The sequence below is a fragment of the Anopheles darlingi genome, chromosome 3 (assembly GCF_943734745.1).
Source record: "Anopheles darlingi chromosome 3, idAnoDarlMG_H_01, whole genome shotgun sequence".
Taxonomy (NCBI): Eukaryota; Metazoa; Arthropoda; class Insecta; order Diptera; family Culicidae; genus Anopheles; species Anopheles darlingi.
The window spans coordinates 2802501-2830135 of record NC_064875.1 but is presented as its reverse complement, the minus strand read 5'-3'; the positions used below and the strand labels follow the sequence as shown (position 1 = coordinate 2830135).

The 27635-nt window shown below is 49.7% G+C and overlaps 3 protein-coding genes and 1 non-coding gene across 13 annotated transcripts in view; 1 reads left to right on the top strand and 3 right to left on the bottom strand.

Annotated features, from left to right (window-relative positions):
• The window catches only part of LOC125957470 (G protein-coupled receptor kinase 1), an 83641-nt gene extending 82183 nt beyond the window's left edge, over positions 1–1458 (bottom strand). The window contains exon 1 of one of the 5 annotated variants that reach the window (XM_049690197.1): positions 1332–1458. The gene's annotated coding sequence lies outside the window, so the exon portion shown is untranslated. Of the gene's footprint in view, positions 1–12; positions 220–907; positions 1116–1331 lie in introns of those variants that run through there. The other 4 variants (XM_049690192.1, XM_049690199.1, XM_049690193.1 and 1 more) reach the window with 4 other exon arrangements.
• Positions 1459–1873: 415 nt separating this feature from the next.
• Positions 1874–24864, bottom strand: LOC125957461 (uncharacterized). 6 transcript variants are annotated; one of them, XM_049690173.1, is made up of 6 exons: positions 24847–24864; positions 23981–24235; positions 23390–23511; positions 14156–14728; positions 8922–14091; positions 1874–8828 (listed from the first exon to the last, which is right to left on the bottom strand). In XM_049690173.1, exons 2-6 carry the CDS (start codon positions 24123–24125, stop codon positions 3784–3786), a joined length of 11055 nt encoding a protein of 3684 aa, XP_049546130.1. In that variant the 5' UTR covers positions 24126–24235; positions 24847–24864; the 3' UTR covers positions 1874–3783. The 6 variants fall into 6 exon arrangements, with proteins under 6 accessions (XP_049546130.1, XP_049546131.1, XP_049546127.1 ...); XM_049690174.1 differs by having other exon boundaries at positions 23981–24224; positions 24847–24861; XM_049690170.1 differs by lacking the exon at positions 24847–24864 and adding an exon at positions 24751–24841 and having other exon boundaries at positions 23981–24224.
• A 372-nt stretch (positions 24865–25236) lies between these two features.
• LOC125958408 (U6atac minor spliceosomal RNA) lies at positions 25237–25344 on the top strand. The gene has a single exon (XR_007469327.1). It is a non-coding gene; the product is annotated as a U6atac minor spliceosomal RNA (small nuclear RNA).
• A 120-nt stretch (positions 25345–25464) lies between these two features.
• On the bottom strand, positions 25465–26754 carry LOC125957488 (thioredoxin domain-containing protein 15). Its single transcript, XM_049690232.1, has 2 exons — positions 26525–26754; positions 25465–26457 (listed from the first exon to the last, which is right to left on the bottom strand). The coding sequence occupies exons 1-2, from the start codon at positions 26559–26561 to the stop codon at positions 25529–25531; spliced, it is 966 nt and encodes a 321-aa protein (XP_049546189.1). The 5' UTR covers positions 26562–26754; the 3' UTR covers positions 25465–25528.
• Between the last annotated feature and the right edge of the window lie 881 nt (positions 26755–27635).

The window sequence follows — 27635 nt, the reverse complement described above, 5'->3', positions numbered from 1 at the left end:
GTACAATCTCACCGATGATTCATAGCATCCACCAATCGATCTTAAACACGTTTCATGATGGAATTTCCATGATTTTGTTGGCCGCAGGTTCTCCACCAGGGGCAAATACATCATAAGCAACAGAGCAGAGCGGCACTCCAGAGTTAGTCACAGCACGCGCACACGTACACTCGCACTCGTCCGTTGGGGATGCGGTTTGGGGAGCAAACTCACGCATCTCACCACAGTCACGCTCACTACTCACTCACAGCCAGCATTTTCGAGTCGCCTTCTTCCAGTAGCAGCAGCAGCAACATAAACGTAGCAGACTGCTATGTTGCGTACGCGCACTGTTGCTCCTAGGAGGACCGGATGAGGGGAAGGGGGTGGAGGGGTGGAGAGGGGACCACATACGAAGAACCCTACAAACAGGACGACACACAAATACACCAGGCGTTCCACGCGTGAGCCATCGATAGTCGCGGCGGCGACGACGGGCCTTCGACTTGGGCGACATCAACCCTCGCCATCATCGTCGTCGTCGTCGTCGTCGTCGTTCTGCGCCGTTATCGTTCGGGAGGCTTTGCACGCATTCAATGTCTTTCGAGTTTATTACTCCAGCCGTGCAAAAACACACACACATGTACACGTACAGCCGGAGCCATCGAAGGGTTTGTGCCTTGACCGAAGAAGAAAGATAAACCGCGGAACGACTCGATTTCACGTTCGATGTGTCGTTGCCTCTTGCTTCTTGGCTTTATCGCCGTCGTTGTTGTTGCTGTTAGTCAGAGCACTAGCGATGACGCACGGACGTCCACCTCTTAGTGGACATTGGTCGAACCATTCTACTAGGCCATACCGGACGCACTCCGGAAAAAGGACACCCCTCTGATGAACAAGCGGGAACACAATGCAATACTGTTAATACCAGCAGTAGGATACTGTGCCTAACACATTTTGCTGTTGCCTGGGGAGGTGTTTACCACGTCGTCAAGGGTCACTCTGTTATACGCTGGAGCTGCTGCTTCTGCTGCTGATTTGTTACGCGAAACAATCGACGGTTCGACACTCACTGAGCGAGTGGAGGTTCACAATCTTTGCTGGCGCCCCCAATTTGTCGCCGCAGTTGGAAAACGTTGGAACTCACGCATGCTGCTCTCGCACGAGATGCACGGGAGCACGAAGAGAGCGTACGAGAGCAGCAAAAATTTGTGATCGCGCTTAGTTTAGATTTACACGGTGCGATGAAAACGGGAACCGCAGAACCTAGTTTATTTTCCAAGGGTACTGCTATGTGTTGCTATTCATAAAAATCACTTTGCGCTGGTCTCATGCCAGGACCTACTTCCTACTCGACCATGGCACGTGTTTGGGCGAATTGCGCGAATCAAGATAACCAAGATCTTGCACAGAACTATGCTCTGGTGTTCTGATTGTCCGAGAATCAAATTGTGCATTCCGTGCGATGGAATCACTTGTTGTCCCCCACAACGCATTAATGCGCTCCAAGGCGCCTCTCCAGCGAGCATGAGTTTCCGGAGCACGCAAGCGCCTTCCCCCCTTTTTGTTGTTGGGGACAATATTTCTCAGCAAACGTACTCCCCTTCTTAGCCCGTGCGGTCGTGCGTTTGTGTGCGTGTTGGTGGGGCCGGTGAAGCACTTTGACACTTACCCAGTTGGCCAGATTTCGACGAGAATACGCGTAATCTTCTCCAGGCCCGTTACTGTTAAGCCGTCTTTCTAACCGACAATCAAGCATGCCATGTCAAGATTATTAATTTAATTTTTGGTGAAATTGGAACCAGACAAACCATTTGACCGAGAAAAATATTCCGATTTCTTTCCATATTCTACATCGATACTCAATCATTTCGAAAGTCAAAAATTCAGTTACACCAGGAACGTGTTTATCTCTCTTTGTTCATATGATTCTTATCATTATTATCTGAAGTATCGGTTTTTTATTACACAATTCGGTATTTTTATGTTCAGTTTTTTTTGCTTTTGTCTAATCGTAATTTTGCTCTTCTTTTCATCATTTAAATAGTTGTTTTTAGTTTTGTTTTGGAAAATCTGTGCCACTGTTTTTCTCTTAACAGTTTTCGCTTTTTTTTTCTTTATCTCCGATTCGCTCTGGATCTCAACCTTTGTTCTGTGGTATTAGCCGTACATAAAAAAAGGGTGGGTAAATGGTTTTTTTTTCAGATAACGACGGCAAAACGACCACACATCGTCCCTCGCTGTAGCTTTCATTATCTTTACAAACAACCCACTACTGGCTGGGGACCAGGAATCGTGCCAGATCGTAGTGAAATCCAAGGGTATCTCTCCATTCCATCTTTGTATCAACAAAATAATTTGCTAGTATTCAAACAACCTAGAGACATTTCCTCACGCTAAGAGGACGAGAAAAACAGTTCGAGAACAGTCCTTTGGAATAAATGCTCGCGCACCCCGTAGCGTGTGTGTATTTAAGAATCGTAGTTTCGAAAACGGGAAAAGGAATGTCCTCCTGCAAGATAACGCGCACCAGACGCGTGTTTAACATTTATCTAACGATTACCGTGTGGTGATCAGAGATGAGACGTATATTAAAACAAGTCTCCCCAAAGAAAACAATGGCTAAAATGCAATGGAACAAAGACCGATCGCACCGGCGGGAAGGGGAGCTTAGTCTAGTATACACGAGAACCAGAGGACACATTTTACCAACAAGAAAAAAAAACAAATAAACAAAAAAGGCCTTCATTTAAACATGATCAGACAGTCGTTTAATGTTCTTTTTTGTCTTTCTCCACTCTCCGTGAAAGTAGTTTCCCATTTTTTCCCTTCCTATGATCTCTCCTCTACGTCTTCCTCGTGTTCCCTTCCTTTCTTCTTAACAAACAATTATGAAGCAAAAGGCATTCGCTTTTTACTGTCCCTTTCCTTTACATACTTTTCCTAAACTTCGATCACCTTCGATCACCAAACCGTAAGCTCTTCTTCCACCATATGGTCCTCTTTCGTGATCTTAAGATTACCCTACAAAAGACAGTTTCGTACAAAGATCCTTACTCTCGGGCCGTAACCCTACCCTAACGCTCTGGTCGGATGATTTTAGATGGATTGTTAAATTAGCCTGTTGGTGCTTATGAGAGACACAGTAATATAAAAAAAAATCTATACACAATATGGTGGAGGGACGAGGCCTACCAGATACAATCCTCCTTTACAATTTACATCCCCTGCCCAGAAATTGGGAAATGAGAGAAACTGCTCGTCACGCGGTCACATTATTACGGACACACAAACATGAAACGGAGGGAATCCGGAACCGGTAAAACACGGAAACAATAAACTAAAATTATAAACTCTAATCCCTTCTCCTTCAAAACTCTGCATTGCCCACCACACATTTCGTCCGCACATCAATCCGTCTATTCTCACATTCACTCTAGTAGCGGCTCACCAGGGTAATCTTAGCTAAGAAACTAATTAGTATCTGCTGCTGACGGACGATTCGATGACGGCGACGTTGTAGACAGGCGAAATGAATGAAAATGATAATAATTAAATTAAAATAAATTTAAACTGGAAACGAACAACCGCTCGAACAAGGATAAGACGACCATACGAGAGTGCGAATTCTTAGATGCACCCATGCTAAAAGCAGCGCCACCTGACTACTCCCCCTTCATCGGATTGCCTTTCCCTCTGTCTCTGCTCTCTATTGCTCATATCTTACGCGGGCAAAATAACAAAAATACCAGCTCTGATGGTTGATGAACCACTACTGCGGGTGGCAGCGTCCAACGTTGGTGTTCACCTTTCCCGGTACCATCGGCCACGAGGTTTTCGCAACTTCCGTGGACTGTACTTGTTAGGGCTGGTGGTAGTAGTTGCAGCTGCAGTTACGCTTGATGTCTTCGCAGTGGACGAGTTCAAACTTCTGGCGCCTGTCACTATGTGACTGTTGCTTGAAAGAGGAGGATGGAGAGTGCGTTGTGTGGCCTCAGTCTCATCCAACTCATCTTCTTCATCCTCTTCATCGTCGCACAGTTGGTGCAAGTGATCTTCCTCTCCTCCCACGTGGCTACTCGTCGCGTCCTCGTCCACTGCATCCAACTCTTCCTCTTCTTCTTCCTCTACTTCCGCCTCGAACTCGTGCACCTCGACATATTCCGGCTCCTCTTCGTCCGTAGTAACACTATGATGATCGCGATCGTGATGATGATGATGACGATGATTATACCGTTGCTGATGTCGATAAGATAGATCCTCGGAGCTGTTGGCGTACGGATGATCGTTGTTCATAATACGAGTAGCGCTTCTCTCCAACTCCGCTAGATCTTCTTCCTCTTCCTGCTCTTCTACTTCCACCTCATCGCCTGTCAAAAACGTATCTTCCTCGTCATCACCGTCGTGCTCATTCAACACATCTTGCTGCTGCTGCTGGCGATGGTCGTAACCCTCATCACCCTCATCATGATGATGATCTGCCTCCGCCTCCTCCTGGTTCTCTACCACCTCCATTAGCTCGAGCATTTCAATCTTCGTGCTACCCTTATCTCCAATTCCATCGTCGTCGGAGACTTCAGTATCTAGCAGATGTTCCTCGTCTTCATCCCCTTCCTCGTGATCTTCATGTTCATCTTCAATCAAATGCTCTTCTTCCAGCTGTTGTTCATCGGCGTCCGGTTGCGCAGGTTCGTCCACTTCACTAGACATCACATTGCTATCGTGGTGCTTAGCCCCTTCATTTCCATTCTCACCATCGTCTACATTCTGCTGCTGACCATCCGGACATTCCTCCTTCCTATGCTCAAGGATGCCATTGGATATCCGTTCCACTTGCGCTGTCTTGCTGCTCTCCGTGGTTGCTGTTGTCACAGAGAAGCTGCTATCGTAGGTATAGTGATGATTTCCATGATTAAACACCTTCAACTTTAGCTGCTGTTTCCGTTTCGTTGGTTTGTGTTCCTGTGCGATAGGATGCTCGTCTCCATCGTCGGTCAACTTGGTAAGGTAATCTCCATCCAGCCGTCCGTCATCCTCCCGTTTTGCAATAATTTGTTTTCTTCGACGCACTTTCACTATCGGGACAGCATCTTCCTCCTCTTCCTCTTCGTCAGGCTCCTCTTCTAGCATTTCAGCATCTGCTACTAGTCGCTCTGTGGCTGGTGGAGGCACTTTCCTTTGCTGCTTTCGAGGGCTGCGACTCTTTCCTTTGGATGAGGCCCCTCGGTTCACCAGTTTGGCACGTCGATTTTGCTTCGTTTCTTTAGTTCCTTTGGCACCCTTACGCTTCGGAGACGATTTATCGATCGTTGTGGCGGCAGAAGCAGTTGTAGTAGTAGCACTAGTAGTAGAAATGGCGGATGTATTAGCTATCGTCATCATCGATGATTCCTTATCAATCCCGGTGAATGTCGTTTTCACGAGACTCACGAAAGGCAACCGGATCGCACAACCGGATGTTGTGTTAAGATGGTCCATCATCACCATCGAAGCATTTTTCGTTTTCCCTCGCGCACTGTTCGTTGCACTGTACGTCCGTCGTGTTGGCGGTCGACCCTTTGTCGCGGATCTGGTTTTCACCTTCGACGGTTGCGGTGTGCATATGCCAGCGTTGCCAGTTGATGTTGATGTGTGCGATAGTACTGGTGCTGCTGCCACTGCCGGAGACATGGGTTTATCGTCGGCACATGATGAAGAGGACGACGATGTTGACGTGGTTAATGGAGGCGATAAAGGCATCATCGAAGGTGGCGGTAGTGTCACCGAATGAATTGGTTTTGTCATGCCACGCCGTTTCGGTGGTACCGTCGCCTGAGTGCTATTGCTGAGTACATTCAATTTGGCGGGCGAAAGCTTCACGACCCTAGCAGGCGAAGATGTAGTCGTTGTTGATAAACGTCGTTTGAAGAGGGCCGACATCCGACGGTTCTTTGCTACTAATTTATTTCGTATCCGTTCGCTCGGTGTGCGCGGAGAACGTTGTAAAGCGGCAGCTACCGCTACAACAGATCGTGATTGGTGTTCCTTCTCGTTCTCATCCTCTTCATCTTCCGCCGTTGCTGATTCATCATGCCTTGCTGCGGTAGTAACCGATTTTTGATCCACCACTGGATGCGGCGCATCTTCTGACGGAGCATTAACCATAGTCGAGGAAGAGGTAGTATCACAGTCATCGCTGACGAATATGCTTCGTGAGCTGATTGAATCGCATTCCTTATCGTCGTCATCGATCGTGTTGTTCGTTGTCGACCATCGCTGTGCCGGATAACGATTCATTCGGACTATCGTATTAGTACTACTACCAACGTCATCCGCTGCTAACCGTTGCGAGCCAGTTGCTTCCTCATTCCTCGAGATATCACGAGACTTTCGCTTCGGTTTAATGCTGTTCGTTGCACGGTTGTAAGTCGGTGCACCGCCGCTTTCGGTGTTTGAACCGCAACCTCCCCCTGGACCACCGGTATAATCGACGCGTGTCATCGTAGTGGTCGTTTTGGTAACATACTTGGAACAGGCAGTTCCTACGACTCCTGATGTCGCCATTCGACTTCCCGGAGAGAGAAGCTGCTGCGCCGATGGGTCAGCTGGTTTCGCAGGGGAAGAATTCCACAACGTTTGTTGGCCAACTGTCGGAGAGATCTTTGGTGCCGGAGGGGGAAGTGTTACTGAAAGCGGTGATGAGATAGGAAGAGAGGACACTGTACTGGTTGGAGATGGTTGCGTTGTACCAAGCGAACGATTAAGCTGCCGCTGTAGCTGTTGACTGTTGTCACGCATCAAAGCAGCCCGGAGCGTTGGCATCGTGTCGTAGAAGGAGGAGCTTATCGGTGGTCTTCGCTGTTCTGTGGCATCTTGGGAGGTGGTTGCTTGTTGTTGCGCAGCACTGTCTGCTTTTCGTTCAACGGCAACACATTCGCTGTTACCAACAACCGCCACTGTGGTGGCGTTTGAGGAGCCGCTGCTTTTCCTGCTTCGTCGACGATGAAACTGTTGTTGCTGCTGCTCTGCCGTCTCCATGCCAAGGCTTACTTTGCTTGGTCTCTCCGCTTCTGTGACTCTATCGGGGCTATTATTGGTCTGATGAGGGTTTCTACGCTCAACTTTTCCATGACCTGCTAGAACGTTGCTGCTGTCGTTGACTTTGCCTCTGGTGCCTGCATTTTTGCAAGATACCGTAGGCGGTCGACCTCGCCGCCTTTGGGCCATCTCGATAACGGTTTCTCCGTCGTCTTCTTCCTCCTCCTCTTCTACATCCTCCTCTTCGTCATCCTCAGGACCACTATCCTCTTCCTCATCATCTTCTTCGTCGCCATTATTATCATTATCACCTTCATCAGCTTCGTGCCGTACCTGTTGTGATACGTCATCTCTCTGTCCTTCAGAAGGATCCTCTTCTTCATCTTCCTCTCCATCTTCGTCGTCTTTTTCTTTCTTAATCACCGGCACTGATTCTTCGCCGACATCCTCGGATGCCGTCTGCTTAGACTCGGCCGACGAAGCAGAGAGCATCATGGGTCGTAGGAAACGAGATTGCTGCCGCGTTCGAGTTCCGATTTTGCGTTTGTTCGTTGGCCAACCGGTCCGATTGATGCGCTTTTTAAGAACCGATCCACCGGCACACGCGGCCACACCGTGGCCAACACCTCCACCCAAGCCGGAACCACTACAACCAAAGGCGGAGGAGCTCGTGCCATCAAACAACTGCAAACCGATGACGGCACCACCATAGCCACCGTTCGAGGCTAGCATAGATCGAGGTTTCCGGTCGAACTGAACAATTTTTTTAACCACGGTTTCGCAACGTTGCACTAGCTTCAGACTAAGCGGGGGTTCCCTACCGACTGTTTGTAGCACATCCAGTAGATCCCGCTTGCTCACTGGCAGTTGCTGCCGTTCGATTGCCACTCCTTCGCGAAGTACTGACGGTGAAAGTGGTAACTGTAAAGCCGGCGGTTGATCACGGTTCATCTCTATCCGCTGGTTCGATGCTGGTTGCTCCAGTGTGGCGTCCTTGTTTTCGGTTGGCCGCTCTTCCTGCTTTTCGTCGAGCGCTTGCATTGCAGAGGAGGCACCGCAAACTTGCTCCAGCTCTTCGGATAAAAATGCGTCCAACTCCTTGCACAGATTGCGACTGTTAATGTAAGTGCTGTCTGGGAAGAGAGGCCTTTCGAACTTAATGGAAGTGCCACTAACGCCACCACTTCCACTCCTATCAGTGACCGATGACGGTCGCTGTTGCTCGTCTCCATGTCCACTGTTACTGTCGGTATCTTGTTGCTGATGCTTTTCTTGGCTTGCCAGCAGTGATTGCGCGGTCGTGGTCGTTGTCTTCTTCGGACTGGTCAGTATCTTGATGGCAGCGGCTCGCTTGCGGTGCTGTTGCTGCGACAACAAGCTCAGTATGGCCAACGTTGATGCGTGTTCGCGTGGAGACTTCCTCGGACGATCACTGCCAGCGATGAGTCGCGCTATTCGATTTCCTGAGCTTCCACCACTCCCATCTCCAGCTCCACTTGAACCACTAGCGCCACTATTACCAGTGTTAGTAGTTATACTATTACTATTTCCTGCACCCTCTGCGAGCAGAAGCTTCCGTTTCTTGAGCGGTAACGATGAAAGGGACGATGAAGGGGACTTTTTAGAATCCAAATCACCACTCGGTCCCTCCGAAGAAGGCGCTGTTCGATATTTACTCGATGGCGAAGATGGTTCCACCGAGAAAGGTGAGAACGATTGTTGCGACGCAGTCCGGTTTGATTTGCGACACGCCACTACCTTATAGTTTAGTATACAACAATTTTGACTCAACGCCGGTAGCGGTCCCATTTCGTACGGTAGTTTTCGGTAACCTGGAAATGGAAGGGGGAAGAAAATCATAAGATGTTTATATTGTGCGGCACTACGTATTGCTTCTCGAGATATCTCTGCTACTGTTTACTCACCGGTACTGCCAAAGTACTCGTAAACTTGCTCCGTCGAATCGTCTTGCCGCTGGAACGTTTCGTACCATGGTTCGAGAGATGGTACTCGCTCGAAAGCGAACCGATACGGCTCGATCTCTTCGCAGCGCTTCCGAAAATTGATCCACTTGAATACCGCCCCCATCCCATCCTCCTTGCCCTTGTTGCTGCTGCTATTGCTGGCAATGCTGTAGCTGCCGCTGATGGCTTCTGTTGACAATAATGATGATTCGTGTGGCTGCTGATGGTCCAATTCATCCTGCCCTGTTCTTGCCAATGCTCCGCGCCGGCTTTTTGACGCCGGGGGTGTAGTTTTAGTTTTGGATGCACCGGATCTTCTGCTACCCAACACGGAAGGGGGTCCGCTGCTATCACTCCTAGACTCTAACGCGTCCTGGTGGCCCGGTGAAACTGGTGAAGCTGGTGGTGGCATGCGGGTTGCGTCGAGCAATTGCAAACGACACCCACACAGGGGCATACGACCGCCGCGTCCACGAGCTGCCCATGAACGAGCAGCCACAGAAGCGGCCCCTCCTCGACCACGTCTTCCGCGGCGACTACCACCCCGTCCGGATCCACGGCCGCGATTACGCACAGCCCCATTGCTGGACCCATTGCCAGCGTTGTAGCAGGTGCAGGTGCTCAATTGACTTGGACTCGACACAGAATCCTCGCGCAGTGGTACCACACTATCGGGGATTTCATCCTTCTCCAGTAAATCACTACTTTGAGGATTCTCCTTTTCCGTTTGTTTCACCTGCCTCAGCCGACCTTTCTTCCCCCGACCTCGGCCGAACGATGGCACTCGTTTCTTGGCATTATTATACTTTACTTCATCATCAGCATTATCATCATCTTTGTCGTAACTATGCTTGCCACCAGTCGTCGTCGATGTCATTCGTTCATCGACTGCTACTGGGGTTGGCTGGATGGGGGCCGCTGGAAATCGCGTCCTGCTTCCTGGAGGATCAGAACCATCATCGAACACACCAGCAGCTCCAAAGGACGCTTTCCGCCGACCAGACTTGGTACTGCTGTTGGCTTCATTTGTCATCAGCTGCGAATCGAAACGAGCACGTTTGACAATCGGTTCGATCACAAACGACGATCCTGAGGACGAGGATGCGCAGGATGATGGTTCACTTTCAACGGAAACGCGACGATTTCTTGCATCCGCCTGTAGTTTGTTGGATGAGCTCGGTTTCCTACGTTTCCTACACCCCTTTGCAGCAGCTCCGGTTGTTCGTCCATCATGTTCCACCTCAGCGTCATGATCATCCTCCTCATCTTCTTCCTCAACACATTTCGACGTTCGCTCAAGCTCGCTGCTGCTCGGAATATCAAGAGAGAAATTGTTTCTTGTTGGACCAGCACCACCAGCCTCCGCACCGATCGCTCGACAACCCTCGGATGACGTTTGGCGCCCATCATCCGTATCCGAATCCGAGCTGCTCTCGTCCTTCTTGGGGAACATAAAATTTTCCGCCTCATCGTTAAGTAGACTAAGCTCCGACTGTCGAACCCGACGGATCTTCACGATCAACCCATTCTTTGTGGGTGAACACTGCTGTTGCTGATCCGATTTCGTCTTTCTTAATCGATTGGAATGGGCGCTTACCTTTCGTTCGCCCTTTGACGCCATCATAGCATCGTGCTCGCCGTGATCAACTGTCCGAGAAATTGTTGCATCTGCGGCCTCTTCATCGTTTCCTGCAGCTACCGGTGGCATGGAGGGTTCAATTACTTTATACAGAAGCGGAGACTTTACCGGAGGTCTTGAAGCCGGGCTCGGTGCTCGCCATCGTATACCACGTACTTTAATGTCCTCCAGGGCGGCCGAACCAACCTTTTTCGTAGAGCCCCGCTTCATACCAGCACTGCTGCTGATGGATTGTTGCTCAAGAGATGGGGTGGCAGGTTCGTTGGTATCGACGTCCGTCCGTTCCTTCCTTTTACCCGCTTTTTCTTTATCCTTTGTCTTGTGCTGTAACTGTCGTATCCGTGCTTGTGCTTTTCGTGCGACCACAGTCGACGTGACCGCACTCGGTGTTGCCGAAGTAGTCGTCGCGGCAGAGGAAGATGACGAGGACGATATCAGTCTCGAACGTTCGAGCGTCTCATCCAGAAGGCTGGTGAAGTCTTCGTTCAGGTTCGCCCGTTTCGGGTTTTGGCGCAGACCTAAACTGATCCGTTTCGTATTTTTTGGATCCAACCCTTCACACTCGAGCAGGGCTGTTTCGGCGAGGCGTGTCTTAGCTCCTAAACCATCAACAACATCACTTGCTCCGTCAACATGCGACAGATGATGATGGTGATGATGATGATGATGCTTGTTCATGGCAGTCGTTGACGCTTTCAGTCCCATCGCTACTGACAGCGCCTTTTTTTGGCACTCCGGTGCCTCCAGCTGTTGCTGTTGCTGCTGCCGCCGATGATGGCCGATTGCCACCGTTCCTGCCCCTCGTCCCCTTTTACGACGACCGACAGAGGGTTTTAGTTTCTGGTCAAGGCCAACACCGGTGACTTCGGAAGAAAATTTCTGCAGCTCTGCTGATTGCTGCTCGCGGCGAAAGTCACCAATAACTTTCATCCCGGCAGCATGATCATCGGGATCGTGACAGGGAGCTTGATCGGAGCTAACGTTCAGCTGAGCTTCACAATTGGATTCCACCCGGGTGGCGTCCCGCCGCTTTTGTGCCTCTTCCAACAACTGCTGCTGGCGTTCTTGCTGCTGCTTAAGTAGCAATGCACTGAGCGTCGATTTGTGCTTCTGATGTTTATGATGATTCAGTTGATTATGTGGATGATGATGAATTGCTGATCGTCGCCCAAACATTCCACCGCTCTCCTGCGCTTGCTCTGTTGTTAACGAGTCAAACGAACGCTGCACTTCTTCTGTTCGCGACGGCACGGGCTCCTCGATGACAGCGCAAGAAGTTCGACTGCTACGTCGCGTAGTATGTACTGCCACGCCAGTAACAACCTGCTTGGTACTTCTACCTCTTCCCTGCCTCCCAGCACACTGATCGTCTCGTCCTTCAACCACAAAATCGATAAATTGTTCCACTGCGCACTCACTTTTCGCTTGTTTTCCGCCACAGTCGGCCTCTTCACTAACCACAGATATCTCCCTACTGGAACCACTTTCTAGAACACTTGCGGCGGCACACGTTTTTCGTGTCTTTTTCACCGAACCCACTGGTGGATTGACCGACAGTGCAGGTTTTTTGTGGTCGCTAGCAACCAAAGAATCACTTTCATCATCTTCATCATCACTGTCAGCGTCAAATGAAGCAATAACCGACGCGATGGCGCGTTTAATCAAGCTGGATTTTCTTTGATCCTTCAACGTACTCTCCTCCTGAGGAACACTATCACCTATAGAGTCAACTGCGCCATGACCTATTGGCTCCGCGAATTCTTCGGTCTGTTCCTTCACTGCTGGTCTCTTTGCCGACAAACGTTGTTTCGCATCACTCTTCGGCGCTTTGGCGATGCAACTGCTGTTCACTTTTGTTTCGTCGTAGCTTGCTTCGATTTCACTCCCCTGCTTCACAATACGATTATGCTGCAAGTCTAACCGCTGTTGCTCCTGCTGTTCTCCTATTGCTACGCTCGTTGCCAAACGAAGCTTTCTGCTGCTGTTCGAAGTTGCTTTGATCGTTCTGTGTAGCTCAGTTGCTTTGTCGATCTGTTGTTCGTCAACGGCGGCCGTCGTCGTCGTCGTCACCGTCGTCTTCACCGTTGCTGTGTCTAGGGAGTTGCGCCGCTTTCCCGCCTGCGGCCCCGCTTCCATCAGCTGTTGTAGCCTCTCATCAGTTTCGTTGTTCTTATGATGCAACGAGAGGCCACCACCATCACCAGCAGCAGCAGCAGCTGGCGATTCAATACCACCAGCAGCACCAACACCACAATCATCCCGCCGGTTGTCCACTAGCAATCCGCCCAACAATCCGATTTGACCACCATCTTCACCATCATTCGTGTTGCCACCAAACTCCCCGATTGAGCCAATCAGCTGATCCAATGATTGAAAATTCTCGTCGTTCTGCACGAATGTTCGGTGACTCTCCGAATCGACGTGGAGCGCCAACGAATCGTACTCTATCCGGCAAATTTCACAGTAACCGCAATCCTTCGGCGGTGCGGGCGCAGTCTTGTCCTTCTTGCCTTCATTAGCCGCGGTTTCGCAAGCTTTCTGCAGCAGTGTGACCGCCCGCTTCTTGGCAGTATTTGGCGTTGAAGGCTTCTGCTCCTGAACGCTTGCACTTCTTGCACTAGTCACCATCGCTGACGTTCGCGCATTCAACTTACGCGTCATCCTTGCACCAGAAGTCACCTCTGATGTTACTGGTGAAGCCGAGGCTTCAGTCACCTTAAGCGCGGCGGCTTTTGGCAGTTCGTGCACGTCAGCGAACGGAGCCTTCTTCTCCCCAAGATCCGGAGTTTGTCGACGAACCAGTAGCAAATCGGGCCACTGTTTGAACTCCTGGTAGAAAGGCCGATAAGCGGTGGCACTAGATATCGATTCCACTTTCAGAAACCGACCGTGCAGATGATGGGCATGTCTGGATGAGGATGAAGCCCGTGTACTGCCACTTGTCACCGACCTATGATGGTGATGCTGTTGATGACCCTGATGATGATGACGATGCTTATGCTCGGGATGGTTTTCGTTGCGCACCGAATCGAGCACTTTACGAAGGAACTTAAGCGCATGCTCTGGACTCCAAACTGGAGTACCCCAGGAACTCGCTAGCTGTATTGGGCTGTTCTGGGTTGGTGGGGCCACTGATCGTGTCACATGTTCCCACCACCCTTCACCTCCAGCAGTACCAGGAGCAGGTACAGGACTGTAACAGGGGCTCGCCGGTTGGTGCTTGTGGTGCGAGGACGGATTATTGAACGTCGAAGGTGATGGAGTATCGCTGCGCTTGATCGGTGTAGCGGCGCTGTGGCTTATTGTGGTCACAGCCGATGGCGAAGAGATGTTGTATTTCAGTGGTGACGAAGGTAATAGATGATAAGATGGCTGATGGTGTGGTTGGTGCTGCTGGTGCTGCTGGTGCTGTTGCTGCTGCTGCTGGCGAACACGCTGTAGCATAGCATCCGCGCGGCTACGTGGAAGTGCTGTTGGTTGGGTCGGTTTAACCTAAATAAAATGAGAAACCATTAATAGGCTGTTTCGAATTTAACTCATTCGACATGTGCCTTACCCTTCCATCAAACCCTAGCGTCGCCGTTGCCAATGGCGTTGCTGCAGTGGAAGGGCTGTTGCCACCTCCGGCGCTGCTGGAGGCGAATGCTGTTGCCCCCAGCTGTTGCTTCTGCTGCTGCTGACGCACATGGCCCGCCAACGAGGTACTCGACGTTGCTGGCGGTAGTGTAGGTGTTGTGGATGCCGGTGGTGGACATGGTGACGATGTACGACTGGTCGCCGATCCGATATCATTTACATATTGACCGCGGTTGTATTCCCGGGGTGTCGGATGATAGGTATGATAGGTATTACGTGCACTGCTACGACGCCCAGGCTGCTGAGATCTACGGTTCGCAACGTTCGTTAACGACGATCTAGTAGCAGGAGCGCTACTGCTCGGGGATGCAGCTACTGCGATACGATGATAGACACTAGTGCCAGGTGTTGTTGTTGCTTGAGGCTGATGTTCCTCGTTCCATTCGCCAGTCTGTGCTGCAACAATAGCTACGCCACCTCCGGTACTGTCCACCGGTTGTTGCTTATCGGTAATGAAATGTGTTATAGTTTTGCTCAGGAAAAACTCGACCGTCTAAAAATAGAATAAAAAAAGGAATTAGTTTTTCTGCAGCTCATCCATAAGTATGTTAACTGTTCTCTATAGCTCAATAAGCGCAAACGCATGTCATGTGCATGTGATAACAACAACAAAATCTCAGCACACGCGGGAGCGCACCAATCACATAATTTTCCGATTGGACAATTATTTTTGCCTCACACAAACACACAGGTCGCTAGAGATGAGAAAATGGAACGCAACCGATCGATGGAAAACAATTTTTTGTTATCTCACAGCATTCCAGTACCAAGTAGTGGGGGTAGTGAACAAAACACAGTGGAAGTAAAAGCGTAGAGAATGTGCTAGCTAGAGTGAGACGGATCCTCGGTGCTATTGGTGTGACCGATACCCTCATCCTAACTGTATGTGTGCCAATTGGAACGGTCGCTGGTGAAGATGGATACGCAACGAGATGGAAACATCTCCGATTTTACACGGATCCCAGCCCTGGGCAGCTATCCTCAGCACTACCACCACGCGATACCACCATTCAGAACCGCACGGCTCTTCAGCGCAGCGTTTTATCGATTTTTCACCTTCTGATGCTTCTGATGTTTCTAGTGCTTCTACTGGTGTTGCGGCAGGGTGGGGAAGGGGAGGGGGGATGTTTTCCCGAACAGATACACAAGAACCGATTTTGCACTCGCTCGCACAGGCTACTATGGTTGCTTCTATGTCTTTACGTTCAAATTTTACTTTGATCTGCACTTAACACTCTCGCGGACAGGCGTCTGGCAACGAACCAACGTAGGTAAAATTTGGAGGTACATTTCGGAGCACTGGCAAACCAGAGATCCAAGGCCAACGCACAGAATCTGGAACAGAAAGAAGCAGCAAAACCGCGACCACAGTCCTAATGAGCTTGCTTAGAGATTGTTTTCGGTTCGGCTGCTAAATGCTTGCATAGCTGTACCACCTGCCACTTCGTGAATTTTGGGCTTCTCATAATGAGCTCCAATGCCACCTTCATTGCTGGTTGGTTTTGTGGGTGGCTGTGATAATGATTGCATGTATTTACATCCCACCAGAGCACACAGCCTCCGCTCGGAGCACACACCTGTACTAGCACCGGGGCGTTATGAGAGCACAGTACAGGTTTCAAATCAGTAACCTAAAATAAAGACTTCAAACGCTCAGCAGAATATAGATAGCAGACGCAATATCAAATTCATTTCTTCGACTAGCCTTAAGTGTGGTCGGTTGTCATCTTCACCAAAAGTAGTAAACAAAGATGGGCTACTATGTTTACGTTTTGCACCCTTCTAAACACACTAACACATAGGACTTGTGTTGTGTGAAAAATAAGTCGTACTACTTCGAAACCTTTTCTCTCTTTTTTAGCCTCTAAACAATAATCACCATGATCACTGATGTGTGTGGATGTGTGTGTGTGTGAAACAACAAACCTCCCTCCTTGTGGCGCTGTTTGTTTGCCTTTGTGACTGCGAGTCGGCTTACTTTGCATGTCATCAACGTAACCAATAGTGGGGAACAGCAGCTTCCTGCTTTCATTTCTATATATTCCCATTTCTTCGTTACCATTTGGCTCCGTTCGATTGCATCCATTAAGAGCGAGTTATTGCATTGCTCGCCGTCGTAGGATGATGTAAACAAAACTCTCTTATGCCCTCCCCACCTGGTGGGAGTGAAGAGCATAAAAGAGTTCTCTCGCAAATGATCGGGCTCTCCCACGATGTTGGCCCCCCACAAAAGAGCCTCACACACGCACCACAAAGACTCTGTACGCACGCGCTCCATTCCACAGTTATGCTCGCAGCAGTATGTGTGCTTGACTTGTGTGTCACCACCGTTCCATTCCGTGCCGTTCGCCGCGCTACGTGGTACCAGTTTCCATCCGCTCGATACTTGCTCGCTCTACACAGGGTCGAAATGGAATTGGATAAAATTGGTTCAGGCAACACACGGGGCGCACGACAGCGCAGCCATATTTGATTCGTACAGCTGCGCCCGTTCCACGTCGTCACCGTCGTCGTCGTACCGTGGAGTGTTCACGTTCTCTCGTATTGCGACAGTAAATGAACGAGTGATTAGCCGATATGCAACCTTCAAAACGCTACAGCACTTTACTCGCAATCGTTCCATTGCAGGTTATACATGTAATCGTCATTTGTGGAATATGTTTTAAACCAGCGACATCAGCCTCAACAACCATCAATGCTAGAGAGTCAAATGAAACCACACGCTGTTCGGTGGTTTATGTGCGCTGGGGCCCAGGATTGAACCAGAACCATGGCAGACAACCAGCGGCAGGAGAAGCGAGGCAAAAATCGATAAATCTATGTAGAACGAACACTGCTCCCGCCCCAGCAACAGCACTGAACGGATCCCCCCATAGCAGCACACACTTTACCGACCAAACCACGGCCCACCACCAGGAACAGACAGCTATTCTATATAACCACAAACACTGGGAACAACGATGTGCTGCTGCTGCTGCCGGGCGGTGTTGTGTGTAGGGCATCATGGCATTCTCTGTGGCGTTCTAGCTGCTGTCGTTTTTGCTCCGTCGCAGCCATTTCGCTACGTAGGAAGCAACACCGACCGACCGTTTCGTTTTCCCCCCTAAAATGAGCGCCCCTGAGTCAGCAAACTAACCGACCCCGGAGCACAGAACAGTGAGACTTGCGACGAAGCAAACTGTGTGGTACGCTTTGGCAAGCGACTCCACCATTTAGGCCACTTTGAAGCGGTGAAGCGGTGATGCACAGCACAACCAGCAGCACCAGCAAGGGAGTGAGTGTGTGCCGTGCTCACCACCACAACACGAACTCGTTGATCGTGGACCCTCCTCTTGCTGGCCTAAGGTTGCAGCAGCAGCAGCAGCAACACCAGCACATCGACCGTGTACCACACCGCAACCCCATCTCGCAGAGTGTAGGGTACGGTTGCGGCCTGCGCAAATATGGAATCATGGGGCCTCGCAAAGCAACCCTTCTACTCCTCTTCTCATGTGCTCGCAGCCATCGTCTTCAGGTCTCGTGTACCTCCGAGATGGCGATTTCTTTTCCACACATAGAAGCAAGAGACGTCCCGTTCCTCTTCGCTTCTACCAGACACATCTTCGTGCGATTTTCGAAGGAGCACAACTACAAGAAGAGAAGACGAACAGAATGAGTGTTGCTCGAGGTCCATATTGCGACATGTTCCAGCTGCTGTTGCTGCCGGGCGGTACTGCTTCTTTTCCTTCGTACATCATTCTGCCTCATTCTCGTTCAAACCCGATCTTGTGGTCTGACTATATACATAACACCCCACATATCACGACGGCCCATGTTACTGTTTCCACGCAACAAACGTTCAACTGACCTCGCCGCTTCGTGCTCAACATACTCAAAATGCAACGAATTCCAAAACTTCTGTCAGCGCATGTTTTGCTGCAGCTCAGTGACCATCCTCAGTACAAAAAAATAACAAGAAAAACAAACTTCACCAGAGTTGAGCCGCGCTCGGTTCGCTCACTGTGGCCTCCACCGGTATGATCGTGCTTCATTATCATTCTTGCAGTGTTGTGGATACGCTAGTGTTGCTCTGATCAGCATCATCATCATCATCATCATCATCCCTAGGAAACTACCAACCACACACACTAGGGGACATCCCATAACAACAAGATACAATTCGCACCTTCACGCACTGCTCCGTGTATTGGTGTCAACCCGATGGGGCAGACTCCAACGCGAGAAATGTCAAAGCCCCCAACGACAACGGCGGCTTGCCTCTCTAGGACGATGGGGGTTAGCTGAGTAAACGCGTCGACTTCAATGGCCTTAGCGCTGGCCATCACTGTCCAGCACCCGGCCCAGGGTCGCCGAAACGGTCGCTTAGCGTTGCCTCTTTCCGCGGTTTGCTTCGCTACAACTATTTCATTTTATGTCGGATTGCTGCGATCCTTCACGAGGGTTTAGTCGCTCTCTTTCGCGTCTTCAAAACCATCGCAGCAGCAGAGTTGATGGAGAGTTTCGCTTGAGGAGAAAAGAGAGTCCGGGATAAAAATGATGAAAAGCAGGCTAGGATGGATCCGAAGCAGAACCGCAAAAACCAGAAAGAATCCTCGAAAAAGAGACTACCAACTTGAAACATAGCAAAAACGCTCAAGCGCCTTTACGGTTTCGCCGCTCGCTCACGCACGCTGCTGCTCCGGGTTCTCGCGTCTTTGCTGTCTCGACTCCTTGATTCGCGAATTTTTCGCAACGATTCCTCCTCTGTGCAAAATCCCAATCCACGGAATACAAAGTTGCGCGGAGGCGACGGTATGTCCGCCGCGCCCCGAATCCGACGAGCGGGTTTACCGGCTTTTTTATCGTTTGGATCCTGTGCTCGGAGAGAGAAAACGAGAGCAGTGCTGTGTGGGATGATGACGACGGTTGTTTCGCCGTTGCCCTACGTGCCCACCATACAAGCTGCTGCTGCTGCTGCTGCACCATCTTATTTCTCGCGGCTTTCGTGGTTTTCAATTTACAGCTCGCCTGTTTCTCGTCACGCCACTGGACGTTTGACTCCGTCCTCTGATTCGATCGCGAATATGTTACAACGACGCGGTTACACACTATTGTCTTCCTGTCCACGGTTGTTCGATTCGGTTAAATGACGGTTTAAGGTACCATTTTTACACTCTACGCAGCGCGGGTTGTGGGCGATCTTAGAAGGCTTAGCAAGAATTTACAAACCTTCATATATTTGAGCATATTAATGTTGCTTCAAACGTGTAGTAATAAAAACACGCCATTTATCACAAACCAAAAAAGTACATTGGCAAAGGACATAGTGGATAAGTTTACTATCTCGAAGGTGTTACACAAATTGTATGTTAAAAAAATGTAAACAACTCAACACCACTATTTTCGGTCGTCAGCCACCATCATCACCACTACACAGATAGGCCACGGCCGCGCTGCCGACACACGCGACAACACGCGCCACATGCGCCACGGCGGGTGTGTCATTTGCCTTCGTCCTGCAACCACCCTCGCGTCCTTACTCTGGCCCGGAGATTAAAGACCAAATCACCCAGAAAGAACCTCAAGCTAGTCTGGCCTGTCATTTCATTTACCAGACACACACACAAACGACCGAGTGTGACAGACCCGCAGTAGGTGATGTTTTGTTCTCTTTGAGAGGGAGATGATTGCACGATGTGTTCCACCCTTTTAGCGAGGACCGGCAACATCACATCAAAGAGACACAACCAGGTTCCATTTTCGTTCTGCTCACGATCCAAAGGGATATGCTGATGACGGTGGACCGGAAGACCTATGTGTGTGTCGTGTTGTTGTGGATCTCTTTAAACAATTTAAAAAAACCAACGACGGTCCACCGCATTCCCAATTCATGTCTGCTGGTGTGAGGCACGTACGTGCCCCTCCTCTTCGCCTTTATGTATTTCTCAAGGCGAGAACGGGGAAGGGAAAAGCATTTTCACCCGCATCCAGCACCGAGAGGCATCGGCACAAACCCTACAAAAACCGTTTGTGGTGTGCCTTCCACCTGTTACGATATTCCTTTCATGCTTTCGCTCTTCTTCTGCTACGGTCATGTCATGTCACGACGTCGCCAGGGCTTCGTGGATCGTGTTAAATGATTCACAAAACCATTTACTCGCTCGAAGACCTGCAAAGTAACCCGGAAAGAGCTTATCTAGAAGGCAATGTTCTCCTTCACCTAGAAAGAACACATTCCAAGGTGCTGGTGGGTGAATCACGGGGAACAATTTCTCGCCTCATACGATCTCCATTCTCGTCGTGTGATGCTGCGAGTGCGTTCGAAAAGCAAATATGGACGCTACTCTTTCTCTGATGCTGTTCCAAAGATACGAACACGCATAGCCTGCCCCCAATGTCTTTGATGACCATCGTTTTCCAGGAACCGAGCGCGCTGCTTCTTCAAGTTCAGGTCGTCGTCTTCAAGAAAACGGGAAACTGCCCGGAGAACAGAAAAAGACGCGCGCGCGAACACGCACACACATTCTGATATGCGAGACGCACGCACTCATTTCCATTCGCTAGCCCACATTCAAGCATAATGCCACGCACGTAAACATACACGCACACCAACCCGTGCTACTATCGATTATGTTGGGCTTCTCTCTCCACGCACACATAGCAACGCATTTATGTTTCCATTTTAAAAAGAACTTTTGAAAAATAATATGTTGCTAAGGCAGAACACCGCCATTGCCCACTAGAATTTCTGCGTAAAAAAGACCTTTTTCTCGGTTCTATGTAGGTGTGTTAAGGGGGCGCGCATGCCTGCCATACAGCTTTTGTGTGCGTGTGTTATGCTCTAGCGGATTTCAACATAGAAAGGCGAAAACGATTGATTCTTCGCATCGCTTTCTTCGATCCGACACACACGCACACACGCATGCGTATAATTTCGAAGCAAGACGGAACATTTCGCTTTTTAGGGGACAATTTTCAAATCATGATTCAACATTCAATACCGCCGTTGCCGCAATCAGCAATAATTGGGTGGCAAACTCTCACGACACACTCACACACACACACACGCAGCAGCTTCGATGACACGGATATCGATTGCGTTCCGCGAAGTCCCAACACCACCATCATCGTCATCATTGCGATAGCTGACTATTTTATCATTCCATCAAGACTCGTTCGTTGAAAATTGATTGATTTTCCAATTGAAACAGAATCATCGACGATTGCCTTCTGGTCGTGGAACATCAACCAACCACACGCACACACGGGCGCGAGCGCGCACGCAGTTTTGCCTCTGTGTGTGTTCCCGGCCTTTGCCTTGCTTCCACCTCGCACAACACACGGGGCGCGTTCAACACCCGTTTTCTCTGTGTTTCGTTGCGTTGGCCACGAGAAAATGGCGAATATCAAGCGCTTGCCCGTTCGTTCGGCCGTCGCGAGCTCTAGCTTTCAACTTCTTCGCCGTCAGCGCGTCACCGTCGTCATCATCATCACGCAGGAGGGCGGCAGCACCCCCACCACACACAGCGAAACAGCAGCAGCACCACCGCATATCACCGCGTAACACCGTCATTCACGATAAGTCGAGGGCTCCCTAGCTAACCGGGAATGGTGCCGTAGAAACAGGAAGAGGGTTTTGCGAATAGAAAATGGATCACACCCCATCGCGCGAACACCAGTGTATGCTAGAGGACTAGAACAACGACGACCACGGCACCTTCTTGTTACACACACCTTCGAGACCAACCCGTACGGGCAGTTAAAAACAGAAAAACGCCAAACTAACCGAGTAGGCAACGTTGCGACGGTCTGCTTACGATGGCTGCTAAACCTCTTTGCTGCGCCGCGCCTTGGCCGACCAGCGACCACACAACGCACCACTTTTTTTGTTGTTTTTTCACTCCGGCTCCGTCGCCTTCCACAAGCTGGCGCGTTTGTACACAATTTCTTGTTTTCCTCTACACCTTCCTCCTTCACCCACAAACACTCACACACACACGCGAGCGCGCGCGAACACGCACAATTCACACAGCACACCAGGGCAGCTTCGTCTTCGTTTTGAAGCAAAATTCACATTGGCGGCGGGCCGCGCCACGGACGAAAATCCCGGACCCGGACCGACGACGACGAGATGTGCGTCCGCACGGCTCGAGCGAAGAACGGAAAGTGTGAGAGAGAGAAAACCAAAGAGAGCCACAACCAGCGCGGTTATGCACCCTCGAGATCGGAGTGCGTTCGTCCACGCCAACAACAACATCAAACCTTCGTCGTTTGCGCAATGCGCATAGGAAAAACGGAGCAACCGTTGACGACGACGACCACGACAACCGTGGTGTGGTGGGCATGACAGCAAACCGAGGTTTCCTCGTCGCCAAATGGGGGTTTACTTTCACAAAATTCTGCTTCGACAGCATACGGTGGGGTGGTGGTTTGCAGTTCCGCCGTGAGTGTGGAGTTGATAAAGGAAAAAAAGCGGATCTCGCGGATGCATTGTTCGCACCACGCACACGGCCACAAATGTCAGCGCGAGCTCTTCATGCCTCCTACACGCCGCACGCATCCACGGATCCGGTGACACACATTTTCGCTGCGTTGCCGTTGGCCGATAACCAAAAACCCAGAGCCATCCGGACTTCGGAATTGACGGACATAGGTAGCCAATTGTTTTTCAGCCATTTAGTTCTCGGGTTTAATCCGTTTCGTTCTGTATTCTTCATTTTAACATCGCGACATCGAGAGCTAAAATAGAATCATTCAAAAGGGGAAATTGGTGCTCAAAACGAGGTGGAAATTTGTAGAGCATTTTCTAAAAATCTCTTCATTCCATTCTCTCTCTCTCACACACTCGCTCACGTGGATTTTTTTGTTGACAAACGTCTCTCTTTTTTGTTTACTAACGCTCCGACAAATGTGTGTTGGTTACGGGTTGTGTGTGTGTGTGTTTGTGTACGGAGATGCGCATATTTATTTGTTTTTTACCAATTGAAATATTAAAACCAGTTCGCCGTCCAATATTCGCTCAATCAATGATGAATATGATGCGATCAGACATTCAACAGGATGATGATAACATTGTCCCGTGAAGCTTCGTGTAATGTAACGGCCAAAATTAATTAATTAACGTTGTTTAGAAGCGGAAGGAGCTTAATCCCAATCGCCGGTGTACCGCACTTACCCCACCAAGCTCCTTGATAGTGGATTCGATTTTTGTGGCCACTTGATGCCGCTCAATGTCCAGGTAGAACCGATGGTGAATCAATGGTTTGGAGCCCTTCACCAGCTTCACCTTGTTATTATCTGCAAAGGAAGGAAATGATTACAATCGATTAATTATTGAGAAACCCAACGAAACAGCCGGAAGAAGCATAAGGAGATTGTGGGGACAAAACACGCATTTTACATTAGCGACACCACACAAATCGAATGCAAAACAAAAGCAACAGTTTTAATGGGAATCGTCTGGAGTGTCCCGGCGCGTTACCATAGTTGCCAAGGTAATAAACTACGATGAATCCACAAAACAACGCCTCCAAGGCTATTGCGCACAGCACAATCATTCCCGGCACAATATTGGCGGCCTGCTACAACAAAAGGCGCCGCCGTCCTCATCACACACACATATGTGGCGTTCAAAACAACAGTGCGCTGTCAAAACGTAGATGCGTCTTGCCCCGTCCCTGCCCCATGGGACATTTTTCGGTCACGACGCACGTAACCAGCCGGACCCCGGCGCGTAGAGGATTAACGGAGTTGATTAATTTCTTACTCGAAGTGGTGGAGGACGTTGAAGCAACCGACTTTCGCTGTGGTGGCTGCTGTTGCGGAGAAGGCTGTGGCTCCGGCTGCTGCTGCTGCTGCTGCGACTGCTGACTGGCGATCCTGGAAAGTTTGGCCTTCGAGGGTGAGACCATCCCGGGCGTCCTTTCCACTCTCTATTATTCACTTTCTCTCTGTATCATCACTACTGAAAACCAATTGGACACTGACGATGCTTTCAACACATTCGACACCTAAAAATATGCTGTAAAATCAGTGTCAACGACCTCCTAAATTTCATTCCGATCACGACGCACGGCGCCACGTATGACCGCCGGCCGTTTCCTACGAAAATCCACCGCGAAAGAAATACTGCGCGCCATTTTTACGTGCCGCTCGTCGCCGGCTAGATTTGCGAATTTTGTGTGGCTACGACGCAACAGAGATAGCTAGATAGGACCAGCCGAGAGCGCGAACGAGAGATCGACAGCGAGAAACAGGAAGCCGTCGCTGGCGGTTTCTATGAGGCCATCTTGCCTTTGGTACGCGCTTATCAGCCCGTGGCGCGTCCGGCGGCGAGATTCCTTCGAGATTTCCTTGTTCGTCCTTGCACGCGCGCGATTCAAAACCACAAACATTCGCGACCCGCCGTCCTTCACTTACTCTTTCGTCGCACCACTTTACGTATTTTTCTGTTTTCTTCGCTTTCTGTCGGACGAGAGATGTTGGCGGGAGAAAACGCGAATGCACGCGAAGCGAACCAAAACACCTTTTACGCACTTTTCAACGCCGCCGTCCCCAGGCGACGACGCCAAGAGATGGCTGCATCAGCAAGATTCGCGGTATCTTCTTGCTTAAAAAACCGGTAATACGCACACATCCCGAAAATATTCTCGCGCAAACCGCCCTCCTGCCGCTCGGTCGTCGACCAATCAAGGAGCTTCAACGATCGGCCTGTAGAGGGCGCTTTGTTTTATTTGCTTCTCGCTCGCTCTGCCGCGAGCGACGGAGAAAAAACACGTCGTCCGTTTATACAGGCGTGTTCAGGAATTAGATCCTTCTCTCTCTCTCTCGCTCTTTTACTTTTGAGAGAGCGAGATAGAGCGAAAATGCTCGTAGTTTATGACCATTCGAGCAGTTGAAATTCGGCTTAAAACTTCGACCACTTTTTTAGAAATTTCTGTTGTAAGGCTTCGTCTTAGCTATCACCAGAACAACTGCAAAAACGCACTCCTTTTTATATCTACGGATTTCACACAGAGTTTTGTGTCATTTGAAAGGAGAGCAGGTTAGCACTCCCCTTGACAAGGATGGAATTCACACACCCTGAGCTTCCAGCTGGCACCAGAGAAAACTGGATCTCAGACCATTTTTTTCTTATACTTCCTTCTACAAATAGAAAATATTATTCATAGCAATGAAGGTTGATGAATGTTCCCGGCAGCAAAACAGTTTGTTAGTTTTTCTCAACTTTCATTAAAATTTGTACACTCGTTCTTGAATTAAGTTACTCTATTCACACAGATATCACCAGAGTTAACAACAGAAACCGGCCTAGCTAGCCGTGGTGTGCAGCCGATTCCCGCCAGTTCCGTTTGATCATCTCGATGATCTGGGCGTACAGTGAGGATTTGGAAAAGTAGTGGCACGCGCAAAGGATGATGAATGCCCACGCCACATACAACCAGTAATCCGTACGATATTCCACCTTATTCGACAAGGGACCCTTAAAGTCGTCCGAGATGTAATGCAGCGGGTAGTGACCACCGGAGGCTGGTTTCGTTTGATTCACCAACAGCGGTTCCATGCCACTGTGCCGGGTTACAAAGTTCGCCAGCGACGTTATCGAGATCTCGGTCCCGTTGTATTTGACTAGCGTGCGGCCTTGGTGGAAAAACATGATCGTCGGTAGTCCTACGATCCCGAACTCGGCGTTCAGCACGTGGAACTCGTTAGCATCGATAGCGGCGACCGTGAGGTTGAGAAAGTGGCGAGCTAGAGCATTGAAATGTGGAGCTGCCATCGCACTGTGGATGCAGGTTTTGCTGTAAAACAGTAGCACCACACAAGTGCCCGTTTGATTGCGTTTGGTCGAGTTCCCGTGCGGTGCCAAAACGCTGACGACCTCCTTCAGTGAACTCAGCATCCGCAACGTTCCGTTTCCGTTTGTCGGGATGCACTTAACACGCAGCGAAGGCCTCCGGTTGGCCTCCGATCCTCCGTCCGCTGCATCCTGTTTCAAACTTTCACCCGCCAGTGAGCAGTATCGTTTGTCCCAGTACGTTATGTACTCGTACGAACCGCTCAGGTACGATCGATTCGATTGCACAACGGCACTTTGCGAAACAGTTTCTTCAGCCTTCGCATCGTTGTGCCTATGGAAAAGTTCCGTCATGTGCTGTAAGTCGAAGAATTCAAAGTTGAACCGCTGCGCGTAATGCTGGAACGGGAAGCCAGACGCATCACCGTAGCCGACCAACAGCAATCCTGTCCAAAAGGAGAAATAGTCCGCTCAATTACCCACGATTACTTGGCCCTTTTTCCCAACACTTACCTAATCCTAACGTGATCAGAAACCTTCCAGGAGCCATCTAGGAGTCAGGATTTTACGCTGAGCGGTCGCCTTTGGAAAATATGTTTCTGTCACTTTCCAGGCTTACTTTTCCAACGGGAAGTACGGCGGAAGTTGACTTGAATTTGGTCTTATCACTTACGAAATGCTTTATATTACACGGAAATTTAAAGAATTTTCCATTTTCCTCAGTGATTTCTAACCAAAACAAAAGGTCCGAGAAAAAAACACGAAATTCCCACGCAGAAACCAACACCAACGCCCACTCAGCAAAACAACGTCTGAATTCGAATCTCGTTTATGAAGCCTATTTCATCGCTCTAGCAGGTCGCTGGATTTCCGTTGTTTCTATTTTCTTAGTAATAAGCCGTGTCCTTAGCCACCAAAAAGATCTATAAGTCAGAAACAGAGTCATCAACACTCCCAAAGCGGACAACTAATAGTTTCTTCAGGTTCCAGGTTCCGCGTGCAATTCTAAATTGAATTTCGTACCTTTACACAGACTTTTGATTATTTACCAACCTCGTCGTGTTGGCGACTGCCGGATCATACTTTCGAAGCCAAATCAGAAAAACCTAGGTCTGAGTTCAGTTGGAGCTCAAAAAGCAGCATAAACTTCAAATAAACGTGGGTGGATCTTTCAGTTACACCCACGCATCGAAACTAATGCAGAAGGGTCCTGGCCCTGAACACAAGCTCATGTTTCCGCTCCAGCCGTCCACGAGTGCGTAGGGCGTGTATTTCAATCAAATTACGAGAACAGGCGAGGGTTACGTTTTACGATGACTAACACACGTTTACGATGGCAGCAATCTCTTATCTTACTCCCAAACGCACGCTCGCGCTCCGGTATATTTTCGGCGAGCTGCAGGTCGTTGACGCGAGGCGTTGTCGTTCGTTGACGATCGTATCCCTCCTCGCCATGGCCACCGTTCAATACACCCGCTCTATGCGCACACGATTCTGAATGAATTCTCGCAGCAACCCACCACCACCATCGTCGCTTTTCGGAGGGTAAGGACTCGGTGTTGGAAGGGGGTGGGCGGGGAGGACGTTGTAACAAAAGTTGCCTTCGGGCAAGGAGGGTTGACAA

Coding starts and splice junctions, on each gene's coding strand:
- LOC125957488 (XM_049690232.1), bottom strand. CDS start 26,561: ATGGCTCCTGGAAGGTTTCTGATCACGTTAGGATTAG. Junction 26,458..26,524: donor TCTGATCACGTTAGGATTAG/GTAAGTGTTGGG, acceptor CCTTTTGGACAG/GATTGCTGTTGGTCGGCTAC.
- LOC125957461 (XM_049690173.1), bottom strand. CDS start 24,125: ATGGTCTCACCCTCGAAGGCCAAACTTTCCAGGATCGCCAGTCAGCAG. Junction 23,512..23,980: donor AACGTCCTCCACCACTTCGA/GTAAGAAATTAA, acceptor CTTCCTTTGCAG/ATAATAACAAGGTGAAGCTG. Junction 14,729..23,389: donor CTATCAAGGAGCTTGGTGGG/GTAAGTGCGGTA, acceptor TTCTATTTTTAG/ACGGTCGAGTTTTTCCTGAG.